The following is a 12,798-nucleotide window of genomic DNA, read 5'->3' as shown; positions in this document are numbered from 1 at the left end:
CAGTTATCCAAGATATGTATGCATAATGAAGAATGGAGCTGAGCGGAAATCTTACCATATTATCCCTCAGGGATCAGAGACTTAGGCATGTATACTGGGTCCAGGGCTGGGGATTTCGACTAGTATATCAAATTATAAGTAACAGTGCAGTAACAGTGTTTAATTAAAACAAAACAAACCAAAACAAGCACAAAAAAAAACTCAGTTTTCATCCATTTGTTGGGCTTAGGATACATATTAAAGTACGACATGAACGTAAAAATTATATCGTGTGCACCTAAAGGAAAGGAATACGACAAAAAAAGGAAGAGAAAGGAAGAAAATGCGTTAAAAATGGGTTTGAGAGTGGGAACGATTACAACTCTGTTCCTTCGACGTAAACGTGTGCACGTGCATAGTGAATTACAAGCCGATATCAACTACATTGTACCTACGAGTTTTTCAGTCGTCTTTCCAGCATTAGACTTAGTTCCCACAAATCTCCTTCTTATGTTATTCTCGGCAGAAACTCGCGTATAACTCGCTTTGTCCTCTAACGCGCAGCCTTCTGATGCCTCGGCCATGTTTGGTAGGTAAACCATGTTTCACCGCATATGAGGGATTTAGGGCTGTGACTAAAAGTGGGACTGAGACGTGGGGACTAGGACTCGGGGACGTGGATTCTGTGACGTGGAACTCGGGGAAGTGAACAAACCTGATTTTTGCGCTGAATTTGTAAAGTATAATTTTCGGTGGTCTCCAGAAAAGAGTAATATGCTGGAGAGCTTGTCTGTAGTAGCCGATGATTTCCAGCGTCCATGGTTCGGCTGGATTTGTTTGCTTGCCTGTTTGACCGTGAGAACTCTGGGTACAGAATAATTTCAACGCAGGGGGTTTTAAACATCGTGAGCAGCCATGGAGGACTTTCTTGGTAAGTAACTGTGTTTTCTTCCTTATTATTTTTTAGCAAGGATAAGGCACGGATCGAGAAGAAAACACAGTTACTTACCAGGAAAGTCCTCCATAGCAAGCCTGACGTTCCCTGTTAAAAGGAATGAAATAAGTTATTTTTACATGTTCAATTTCATCAGTGGTTATAAAAGAGTGATGTACAAATCCGAAATTCATTCGCTAGAGTTGGAACACTCACATCGTTTGAGGAAATGCTGATTCGCTCCATATCCCCCTCTCATTAATTTTCCCTTATTTTTTTTCTCAGAGGGCACGGTAAAGTATCCTACAATCTGATTGGTTATTTGCGCGGTCCGTATCCGTTTTTCCCGACAGGCAGTATTTCTAAGCAAAGACGTCGGTCACTAACTCAAACCTATTACTTACTTATGAATCCTCTCTTTTCTCTCTCTCAAATCACCTTGGTTGACAGAAAAATATTGGTTTCGAAATTAATTTGTATAAGCTAAAGTGCCATTAAATTGGTTGATAAGCGGCCTAAAACCTGGCTGTAATTAATTTCAATCCTTCGCAAAAAATACTTAGAAAGTTAAAACGTGAGGTATTTGGTCAAAATTGAATTAATCGATGGAACCTCCATTCATTTAATATCCAAGTTCTCTCAAACAATTTGTTCGTTGTAAAAGGACGAGCGAAGTTTTCAGTTCTACAACAAATATACGCATTAAATCCCCTTGTGTCTCGTTGAAGTGTCTCATTCGAATTTAGATTTTGTGTGAAGGAAAGACCAGATTTACACACACCATTGCAGCAAACAAACGAGCAAACTCTTACAATTTCAAAATAGAAAATTCGAATTTACTTGCAATTATTTTCCTCGCCATTTACTTCATGAGCAGCAGTAAATCTTCGCACATGAATTAATCGTCGACGAGAGTGAATAATACTTTCCGTCAGATCATTGACTGTTTTTGAAGAAAACATTGTCGTGACAGTCCTTGCTAAACTAGTTTGGTTGTTTTTTCAAAAGTGTACATGCCCTTTTTTTTCTTACGTGCTCTTCAATTAACTTGTGTCAGATTGTGACAGATACTTGTAGATATGTTTCAAAGTTTGTTAGGAAGCCTTATTCATTACGTACATGGAAATGTTTTGATGCAGCATCTCGCTTTAATTTGCATCACCTCTATTTTAACTATCATTTACCCGCTCAAATATTGGTCAATTTATGGAGGATCCTGCTGTAATTACAGCCCTAAATCATTCGGGATGTTTTGGAAGGAATTTAGTTCAGTTTAAGGAAAAAAATAAAGATGTTATTCACCAGTCTAAGTCAGTCCGTATTGGGAAAAAATACTTATTGTTATTTGTCTGGAATGTGCCTACTGTCTTGAGTAGCGCCCGAGGCCGTGGGCTGGCAAATAACATATATTTATTTGATGCTACTTCAGCAACACCGAAATCAACTTAAACTGATTTGCACCATAAACTCCAGTGTGTCCGCGGACTCATTGTAGTTGTAGAAAACATAGTAATTTCTTTTGCCATCGAGTATGATCATGTTGGAATACATGTAATACATACTACTTCTCTTTGTGGAAGCCACAAACAGCGCTAAAATACACAAATGAACAACAGCCATTTTCCTCATCAAAGAGGGGCCTCGCCTTCACTGAGAAACAGCAGCCTTGAATGACCGCGTATTTTCGTAATTTGCCGTTTTAGAGCCTTTTTTCTAATTACTTACGTTGTCAATATCTTTCAGTGGTATATTTTGTATTTTTACCTTTGTTTTGGCTTCAAAACAAGCTAAGTGCAAAAACAGAGAACAGGAAGCAGCAACTAGAGGAAAAAAAAGATATGCGAAGAGAATATTCAAGTGGAAAGTTTTCAGTGATAACAGGATGGGAAACCAAGGAAACCAGTTGTTTATTTCCTTTTTACGGTGAATCTGAATAGATCAGAATTGAATCATGCAAAAGCTGGAAAATTTGGTAACTTGAACAGATAAGCACGGATATCTTAACCACTATTCCGATAAAGAGAAGTGATAAACTGCAAGCGAATGAAGTTAAAGAAGGGTACAAAATACATAGGTAAAAAAGTGACATCTTAACCAGCTGAAAATTAGCCAGTGATATCTGAGAAACATCCAAAAAGCAAAATCTATCTAAATTTAGGCAATTGGTCGGTAATTTTGGTAATTAATCAATGACCTTCGCTTTCAACCAATATTTACACAAAGTTTCCCCAATTTGAATACATATGTACTTGACTTAACGTTTAAGTATGTCAGTTGTCAATATATCTGATGACTCTTAAGTTCAGGAAATTTAATCAAGCCACGTCACTGTTTGTTTATCTTGGAAAATGTAGCCACACTTTGAAAGTTTCTCATTTTGCAATCAGTGTCACCGAGTTCTTTCGATGATATGACCCCTGCGTTAATTTCAAAATCGACTTGATTAACTCGGCATTTTTACGAGGGGCCAGCGTTTGCTCAGGGCACAGCAAAAGGGCAACTAAACGTCATTTTTGAAAAATAAATTAATTACCCTGCCTTCGAGACCTAGGCAGCATGATTTTTGTTTTCGTTCAGCCGCAACGAACAAACGGTTTCTTCAGTTTTGTAATGTAGCGAAGGCAGTAACGAAAAAAATTGTTTTGTTACTGCCTTGAATTGTGAGTTTTGATTTGAGATTACTGTCAACAAGATCTGGTCAAATTTCAAACTTCCACTTCATTTACTCTTTGTTTAGAGAAAATATTGAAATTAAATTTGCTGGGAAAAAAACAAACTTTTAAAACTTTCTTCAATACTTTATAAGCTTTTCAGTGATATACAGTTTTCAAGTGTTTCTTTGAAAGTAGGGCGCGTAGAACAAAATGTTTTTTTCCAGAATTTTTCCTTGTTTCCTTACATTTCGATGTTTTCTGCGCATTTTGTTGCATATTGGTCGTCTTTAGTTGAATTCCCTCGACTAGGCCACACAGTTCATGGTCATCAAGGCAGGCAAAAGAGTGCTAGTTCCTCTTTTCCTCCTTCTTGTTCCTCACTGGGGAAGGGATGGAAGCCAAACCCTAGATCAAAAATTGGCACATACTTCTCCAATTCCAATATTTATCACTTACACTTGAGATTACTGTGCGAGTATTGGGAAAACTTTGAGTTTGAAATGTTTTCAAATTGCGCCGGTAAACATTAAAAGTGTGACGTCCAAACAAGCTGTGTTTACATATTCTCATCTAAACTAACTAGTCGGCCTATTGAGAGCGTGCGAACTATCTCAATTATTTTATAACCATCATTAGTTATAAAAGTGTGACTTGCAAAACCGAATTACAGTCACTCGGTTTTTTTTTTTGTAGTTTTGGCTTCGATCATGCAAATCACACCCGCTAGAAAATGAAAAGTTCACGAAGACAACGAGTCCATTATCACGCAAAGATAGCTTAGCGTTAAAAAGAAGACTTAGTTTGTACTGTGATTGATCTTGTGATGAAAATCAAACCTCTCAAAGGGGTAAACACTGAAGCCTGACATTTCCTGTTGGAAAAAGAATAACACTTTTCATTTTCCATGTTCAATTACATCATGACTTATAAAAGTGTGACGTACGAAACCGAAATACTGTGTACTTCTTGATTGAGTGGTAGGGGCACAGCGAGGTCCTTTCTTCATGACCCTAAGCTAAATATTTTCCCCACTGGTCCCACCAAATTCTGTCAATAAGCATTTTATCATATGACGACTAACTGTTAAAAATTTTTAACCTAAATGGGACGCGATAGACGGGCATACAAGCACACAAAAAAATATGCAATTTAAAACTTTTCCTTTTATTTCGATTAGCCCCGAGGGGGAAGGGAATATCCTGAACACACGTGATCTGGATGCATTAAACACTGTGACAGCGGAAGTTCGGAAGGTTGGGAAAAGTAATTCGTTATTTTTGTTGTTTCATTTTGAAAGCATCAGCCACATTGTCAACATCTTGGTAAGTGCGATTGAAAATCTTTTCTAGTCACTCGGTTTTTATCAGCCTTAGTCATTTAGTAACTGTAGAGAGGTAAGGCTCTTATGGCAAAGCCCAGTAGCTGCTTTATCCCTTTATTATTTACTTTATCCAGTACCTGATCTTTATGTTTGCAATATGTTACGTTTCGAGTGTTAGCCCTTCGTTAAAGCGGTTGATGGCGCGATTGAATCGTCACCACAGTGAAATAAATTGATTCTACGGCGACTTTTTAAATCTCTGTGGCTTTATACCGTATAATTTATCCTCACTAGCTAAAACAAGGTTATTGAGTATCGTTCAATTTGAGAAATTGATGATCATAAAACTAGACTGTCCCACGCTGACATCATAGGAAATCCGTAGTGCTTCATTAGGTGGTTTTCCAGAGGCTATGATCTGCACTGGCTATTAACTTGACACTTTTTTAGGAGGGTTTAACGATCGATTTAGAGATCGCGGTAGATTCCAATTGAATTTCCGTTTTCTACTAGTACACAAACGTTTCATGGTCGAGAAACCATTCACTTAAATTTTTAGATACTAGCCGCGGGTTCTACGGTACATATTTTTCTAAACGCCGTAATCTGTTTTTTTGTCTGCTTAAGCGCTAGAGTCTCGCATAAGAAGATAAGTCATGACGCTCCGCGCTCACGAAGAGAGATGTTTTAATTTTCTGAGAGAAACTAAGACTTTCTTAAATTCAATGTTACTGCATACGTAGTATAGGCGTACTTTTCCGTTGATCGGATGCTTCATATCTCCATCGTTAAATGGCTTTCTTAAAACAGTTAAGGTTTCATACAATAAATTTCAACCATAATGTAACTAAAATTGTTCAGCATTGTTTAGTTTGAGAAACTGATGGTTCCCACAATCACGTGATCAAAAACTAAAACCAATCCTATATTAAGACATATTTGTCATGCAGAATGTCCTTTACTGATGTCAACAGAGGCGGCCCAAGCTCACACTCGAGAAAAAGCAAACGATTAATTCATGAAAGCGTCACGCGTTGTGTGACTCGGTGTTAACTTACCAGAGTTGAACACGTCATAAGGAATTGTATGGGGAACGAAAGATGGTCGATTTGAAGTTATAAAAATGTGACGTACAAAACCGAAATAGATTCACAGCGGAGTAAACTACGGATCGGTTTTCCATATCAGTTCATGAAAAGTTGATTATCGCTCACAGATAGCTTACCGTTTAAAGAAAGAAGCTTTGGTTCTGTTGGTATCGATCTTGTAATGAAATTTCAATTTTCGAAATGGATAGACACAGAAGCCTGACGTTTCCTGTTAAAAAAAGAATGATATAATTTATTTTTACATGTTCTATCATTGGTCATAAAAGTGTGACGTACAAAACCAAAACTCATCCCCCACCTCTCCCTTCCTCAAAAGAAATATGGAGTACTATTAAGTATGACTATTGACTGAAAGTCAAGCCACCTCCTATCTCTGATGTCATTTGCTTGTTGCCATATTTCAGTCACTGGATTAACGTCTTCAAAGGTAAGACCAGTGATGTGGTTATGTTCGAGCAAATTACCGATCCACTCCGTCTGTTTTCTTTTTTTTTTTTCTTTTTTTGTTTAGTATTGTGTTAATAAAAATAATGTTTCCCTGATAACAGGACAGGATTGCAATGGAAACCTAACAGCAGAAGCCATGACACCTTTCATGAGCATCGCCTTACTTGTTGCCCTGTTCTTGCTCAACTCAGATCGCATTCAGAAAGCCATTGAGATATGCAGCGAATGTTTGATTTTGCTAACTTGCACCGATCAAAACAGCAAAGACCAATTTGATTCGGCACTGCTACAAGTTTACAGCGACATCTATACCATTCTTTTCAGCGCTTATCGTCATATCTCTGACAACATAAGTGCGGAAAGATACGGAAGGAAACTGTTTGACTTATACAGAGAGTATGGATTTATGCTTTATAAACTTGGCGAAAGCCTAAAAGCAAAGGAATATTTTGAGAGGGCCCTTGCCATAACAACCAAAATTGGCGACAGAAAAGGGGAAGCATCATGTTATGGAAACCTAGGTACTGTGTTTAGGTCGCTTGGCCAATACGACAAGGCTGAAGAGTATCTCCAAAAAGCTCTTGTCATCACAACTGAAATTGGCGACAGAGAAGGGGAAGCATCATGTTATGGAAACCTAGGTACTGTGTTTAGGTCGCTTGGCCAATACGACAAGGCTGAAGAGTATCTCCAAAAAGCGCTTGTCATCAGAACTGAAAATGGCGACAGAGCAGGGGAGGCAACCAACTACGGAAACCTAGGTACTATGTTTAGGTCGCTTGGCCAATACGACAAGGCTGAAGAGTATCTCCAAAAAGCGCTTGTCATCAGAACTGAAATTGGCGACAGAGCAGGGGAGGCAACCGACTACGGAAACCTAGGTACTGTGTTTAGGTCGCTTGGCCAATACGACAAGGCTGAAGAGTATCTCCAAAAAGCGCTTGTCATCAGAACTGAAATTGGCGACAAAGCAGGGGAGGCAACCAACTACGGAAACCTAGGTACTATGTTTAGGTCGCTTGGCCAATACGACAAGGCTGAAGAGTATCTCCAAAAAGCGCTTGTCATCACAACTGAAATTGGCGACAGAGGAGGGGAGGCATCATGTTATGGAAACCTAGGTACTGTGTTTAGGTCGCTTGGCCAATACGACAAGGCTGAAGAGTATCTCCAAAAAGCGCTTGTCATCACAACTGAAATTGGCGACAGAGAAGGGGAGGCAACTAACTATGGAAACCTAGGTACTGTGTTTCTGTCCGTTGGCCAATACGACAAGGCTGAAGAGTATCTCCAAAAAGCGCTTGTCATCAGAACTGAAAATGGCGACAGAGCAGGGGAGGCAACCAACTACGGAAACCTAGGTACTATGTTTAGGTCGCTTGGCCAATACGACAAGGCTGAAGAGTATCTCCAAAAAGCGCTTGTCATCACAACTGAAATTGGCGACAGAGCAGGGGAGGCAACCGACTACGGAAACCTAGGTACTGTGTTTAGGTCGCTTGGCCAATACGACAAGGCTGAAGAGTATCACCAAAAAGCGCTTGTCATCAGAACTGAAATTGGCGACAGAGCAGGGGAGGCAACCGACTACGGAAACCTAGGTACTGTGTTTAGGTCGCTTGGCCAATACGACAAGGCTGAAGAGTATCTCCAAAAAGCGCTTGTCATCAGAACTGAAATTGGCGACAGAGGAGGGGAGGCATCATGTTATGGAAACCTAGGTACTGTGTTTAGGTTGCTTGGCCAATACGACAAGGCTGAAGAGTATCTCCAAAAAGCGCTTGTCATCACAACTGAAATTGGCGACAGACAAAAGGAAGCATCATGTTATGGAAACCTAGGTACTGTGTTTAGGTCGCTTGGCCAATACAACAAGGCTGAAGAGTATCACCAAAAAGCCCTTGTCATCAGCACTGAAATTGGCGACAGAGAAGGGGAAGCATCATGTTATGGAAACCTAGGTACTGTGTCTCTGTCCGTTGGCCAATACAACAAGGCTGAAGAGTATCTCCAAAAAGCGCTTGTCATCAGAACTGAAATTGGCCACAGAGAAGGGGAAGCATCATGTTACGGAAACCTAGGTACTGTGTTTGAGTCGCTTGGTCAATACGACAAGGCTGAAGAGTATCTCCAAAAAGCGATTGTCATCACAACTGAAATTGGCGACAGAGCAGGGGAGGCAACCGACTACGGAAACCTAGGTACTGTGTTTAGGTCGCTTGGCCAATACGACAAGGCTGAAGAGTATCACCAAAAAGCGCTTGTCATCAGAACTGAAATTGGCGACAGAGCAGGGGAGGCAACCGACTACGGAAACCTAGGTACTGTGTTTAGGTCGCTTGGCCAATACGACAAGGCTGAAGAGTATCTCCAAAAAGCGCTTGTCATCAGAACTGAAATTGGCGACAGAGGAGGGGAGGCATCATGTTATGGAAACCTAGGTACTGTGTTTAGGTTGCTTGGCCAATACGACAAGGCTGAAGAGTATCTCCAAAAAGCGCTTGTCATCACAACTGAAATTGGCGACAGACAAAAGGAAGCATCATGTTATGGAAACCTAGGTACTGTGTTTAGGTCGCTTGGCCAATACAACAAGGCTGAAGAGTATCACCAAAAAGCCCTTGTCATCAGCACTGAAATTGGCGACAGAGAAGGGGAAGCATCATGTTATGGAAACCTAGGTACTGTGTCTCTGTCCGTTGGCCAATACAACAAGGCTGAAGAGTATCTCCAAAAAGCGCTTGTCATCAGAACTGAAATTGGCCACAGAGAAGGGGAAGCATCATGTTACGGAAACCTAGGTACTGTGTTTGAGTCGCTTGGTCAATACGACAAGGCTGAAGAGTATCTCCAAAAAGCGATTGTCATCACAACTGAAATTGGCGACAGAGAAGGGCAAGCATCATGTTACGGAAACCTAGGTACTGTGTTTAAGTCGCTTGGCCAATACGACAAGGCTGAAGAGTATCTCCAAAAAGCGCTTGTCATCAAAACTGAAATTGGCGACAGAGAAGGGGAGGCAACTAACTATGGAAACCTAGGTACTGTGTTTCTGTACGTTGGCCAATACGACAAGGCTGAAGAGTATCTCCAAAAAGCGCTTGTCATCACAACTGAAATTGGCGACAGACGAGCGGAAGCCTCATGTTATGGAAACCTAGGTACTGTGTTTGAGTTGCTTGGCCAATACGACACGGCTGAAGAGTATCTCCAAAAAGCGCTTGTCATCAAAACCGAGATTGGTGACAGAGAAGGGGAGGCATCATGTTATGGAAAACTAGGTACTGTGTTTAGGTCGCTTGGCCAATACGACAAGGCTGAAGAGTGTCTCCAAAAAGCGCTTGTCATCACAACTGAAATTGGCGACAGAGAAGGGGAGGCAACTGACTACGGAAACCTTGGAATTGTGTTTAGAACTGTTGGTGATTTTGAAGCTTCGGAAGTATGCTTGGAGAAAGCTTTATTCATATCCAGAGATATTAGAGATGGAAGAAATGAGTTCGAAATCCTTCGAAGTTACGCCGTTTTGTATTTAGACCAAAATAAAATAAAAGACTCCCTGTCGTGTCTTCATCTGTGCATTAAAAAGTATGAGGAGCTTAGATATTTCTTGGGCGCCAATGATCAGTTCAAAACATCATTTCTGGAGGACTCAGGAATATTTCCCTACAAACTGCTTTGTACTTTGCTTTGTGACACCGGAAATGCTCGGGATGCTATTTATGTTGAGGAGCTGGGTCGAGCTAGAGGCCTATCAGACTTAATGGCAGAGAAGTACTCGGTTGAAACACACATCTCTGCTAATCCACAATCTTGGTTTGGCATTGAGAACATTTTAAGTAAGAAAAAAAACTGTACTTGTCTGTACATTTCTTATTTTCAGAATCGTCTGCATTTGTGGATCTTGAAAACAAGTGGAGTCCTTCACTATAGAAGAGTATCACCAGAAGAGAATCTAGTTCAGGCTGGGTTACCCAAAGATTTGTCTTTGAGTCAATTTTTGGATGATAATTTCCGGAGTCTTGGTATTTTGCCCACTAAAGATTGTGAAGATCGGTCTTTAAATACGATTAAATTGCAACCTCTCTCCCCCGCGCAAAAGAGCTCAGCAAGATTGCGACTCGTTAGAGGAGGGACGAGACGAGGACGACGAGGACGAGAAGTGATTTCAAGTCTATATTTGTGTTACAAAATGTTCATTGCCCCCGTTTATGATTTACTTGATAAGCCTGAAGTCATTATTGTTCCTGACCGCAGGTTGTACAAAGTTCCCTTTGCTGCCCTGAGTGAAAGGGAAGGAGCCGAATATTTGTCAGAGACTCATAAGATCCGTATCATTCCTTCGTTGACAACACTCAAGAACATTCAAGATAGTCCAGAGGACTATCACAGCAACACTGGTGCCTTGGTAATAGGCAATCCCAAGGTTAATTGGCTGCAACCATTGCCAGCTGCAAGAAAAGAAGCGGAGATGGTCGGACGACTGGTGGGTGTTCCGCCTCTAGTTGAAAAGAAAGCAACGAAGCAGGCGGTACTTGAGCGGATAAGTTCAGTGAGCTTGATACATTTTGCTGCCCATGGTAACGCGGAAAGAGGAGAAATTGCACTCTCCCCCATTCCTACTCCCAACAGTCAAAACGCTATCCCACCGAAGGAAGCTTACATGTTGACGATGGCTGATGTCTCACGAGTGAAAGTCAGAGCTAAACTGGTGGTACTTAGCTGCTGTCACAGTGGAAGTGGAGAGATAAGAGCCGAAGGAGTTATAGGAATTGCCCGTGCGTTCTTAGGATCTGGTGCTCGCTCGGTATTGGTTGCGCTGTGGGCCATTCCAGACTCAGCAACAGAGAAGCTGATGAGTCGGTTCTACGAACACCTCATTGAAGGAGAAAGTGCCAGTGAATCCCTTCATCAGGCCATGAAGTGGATGAGAAAAAACGGCTTGAACCAAATTTCTGAGTGGGCTTCGTTTACGCTGATTGGAGATGATGTGAGACTCAAGTTTGACAAGCAGAGGTAAGACTCCGTGAGAACAGGTATTTCATAAATTAAAGTTAAATTAGATGTGAAGATGGCTATGACTTACTGGTCGTTGACTGGATGGGGATCCTTTGTTACCTTGAGCATCAGGCTAGTTTAATGTATATCTTTATCTATATATATATATATATATATATATATATATATGTACATAAATATAAATATATATATCTACACACACTTTTTTTCCTTTTTGAAGAGTTACTATCCCGCTCTCTGGTGTAAAGTATAGAAATTCACAGATGCCTCTCTACCAATGAGATACAAGTAATAGCCAATTATTTATATATGTTGTTGCTTGGTGTAATTGTGTTTGCTTTATATCCAAAATGTTAATTGAGGTAATAATTAATTGAGTTATTTCAAATTTTTTCTTGCAGGAAAAAAAACCCCGATAGAGGAAATAATGACAAGTACTCGAAGGGAGTAGAGTTTTAGATGGACAAATTATCAGAAATAAGTAGAGAAAATACTCTATCCGGTATTTCATCGACATTAAACCAGAGTAGCATCAAACTATGTCTGATTGTCCACCTGGTTGCCGTGTGAACTTTCATGTATTAGATAAGAAGGCATTTGCTTACCTTGGCTCCTTTGATCACTGAAGCAGTCGGCCTACAGTTGATGAAGTTCGGGATCTTTTGGTCAGTAACGGTCCATGGAAGTGCGCTTGGCTGTCATCTTCAGATCGCCGAACCATTGATTCGAAACCATCAATTCGAAAATTCCGTACTCCCTTGCTATCTCTCGATTGTTGTTAACAGCTTCAGCTTCAATTACGATTTTCAACTTGAAGTTGAGATCATTAGAATGACGGCGAGTGTTTGGCATGATTGTGCTGAATGTAGACTTCGCAAGATGATGTTCACCAGGTGAAGTAAATTTGCAACTACTGATTTTGTTGATCGAATTGATTTTATACTTTAAAACCATGTTTCCCGAGAGGGAAGGCTAAAAATTAATATGTACCGATAGGTTGTCATTAAATGTGTGACTTTTTTTTGCCTTTTGTTTACCTCATGTGATTAAATGTGTGACATTTTCGGCTTTTGTTTATGTGTGTGACATTTTGCTTTTGTTTAATCAAGGCTTTTGTTTGTGCGCGTGGTCGCGTGTGCGACAATTCTGCTTTTGTTAATTAACGGTAAACTAAAATCAATACGCGACTTTTTCGCTTTTTTATAAGGTTATGAAAGAATTTACAATAAACTTTACTCCCCAAACAACGATGCGCCTTATAACCAAGTATTTTAGCGATATTTTCAGTTTGAAAACACGCAATAATGAAGTTGCCGAATTGGGGGTGCGTCTTAA

At 40.3% G+C, this 12,798-nt stretch overlaps 1 protein-coding gene and 1 pseudogene across 1 annotated transcript; one reads left to right on the top strand and one right to left on the bottom strand.

The window, feature by feature from the left end:
• LOC136279210 (2-(3-amino-3-carboxypropyl)histidine synthase subunit 1-like) overlaps nucleotides 1–613 on the bottom strand; it is a 490,303-nt pseudogene extending 489,690 nt beyond the window's left edge.
• Nucleotides 614–6,994: 6,381 nt separating this feature from the next.
• Nucleotides 6,995–11,922, top strand: LOC131775809 (tetratricopeptide repeat protein 28-like; the record flags this gene model as incomplete). The annotated part of the gene is made up of 4 exons (XM_066162803.1): nucleotides 6,995–7,085; nucleotides 7,326–9,138; nucleotides 9,859–11,460; nucleotides 11,865–11,922. Coding segments are annotated over 4 exons (3,564 nt in total), but the record flags the coding sequence as incomplete, so codon positions are not given.
• Between the last annotated feature and the right edge of the window lie 876 nt (nucleotides 11,923–12,798).

The sequence above is a fragment of the Pocillopora verrucosa genome, chromosome 2 (assembly GCF_036669915.1).
Source record: "Pocillopora verrucosa isolate sample1 chromosome 2, ASM3666991v2, whole genome shotgun sequence".
Classification (NCBI taxonomy): Eukaryota; Metazoa; Cnidaria; class Anthozoa; order Scleractinia; family Pocilloporidae; genus Pocillopora; species Pocillopora verrucosa.
The sequence above is the reverse complement of the archived record's forward strand: the minus strand, read 5'-3'. Positions and strand labels throughout refer to the sequence as shown.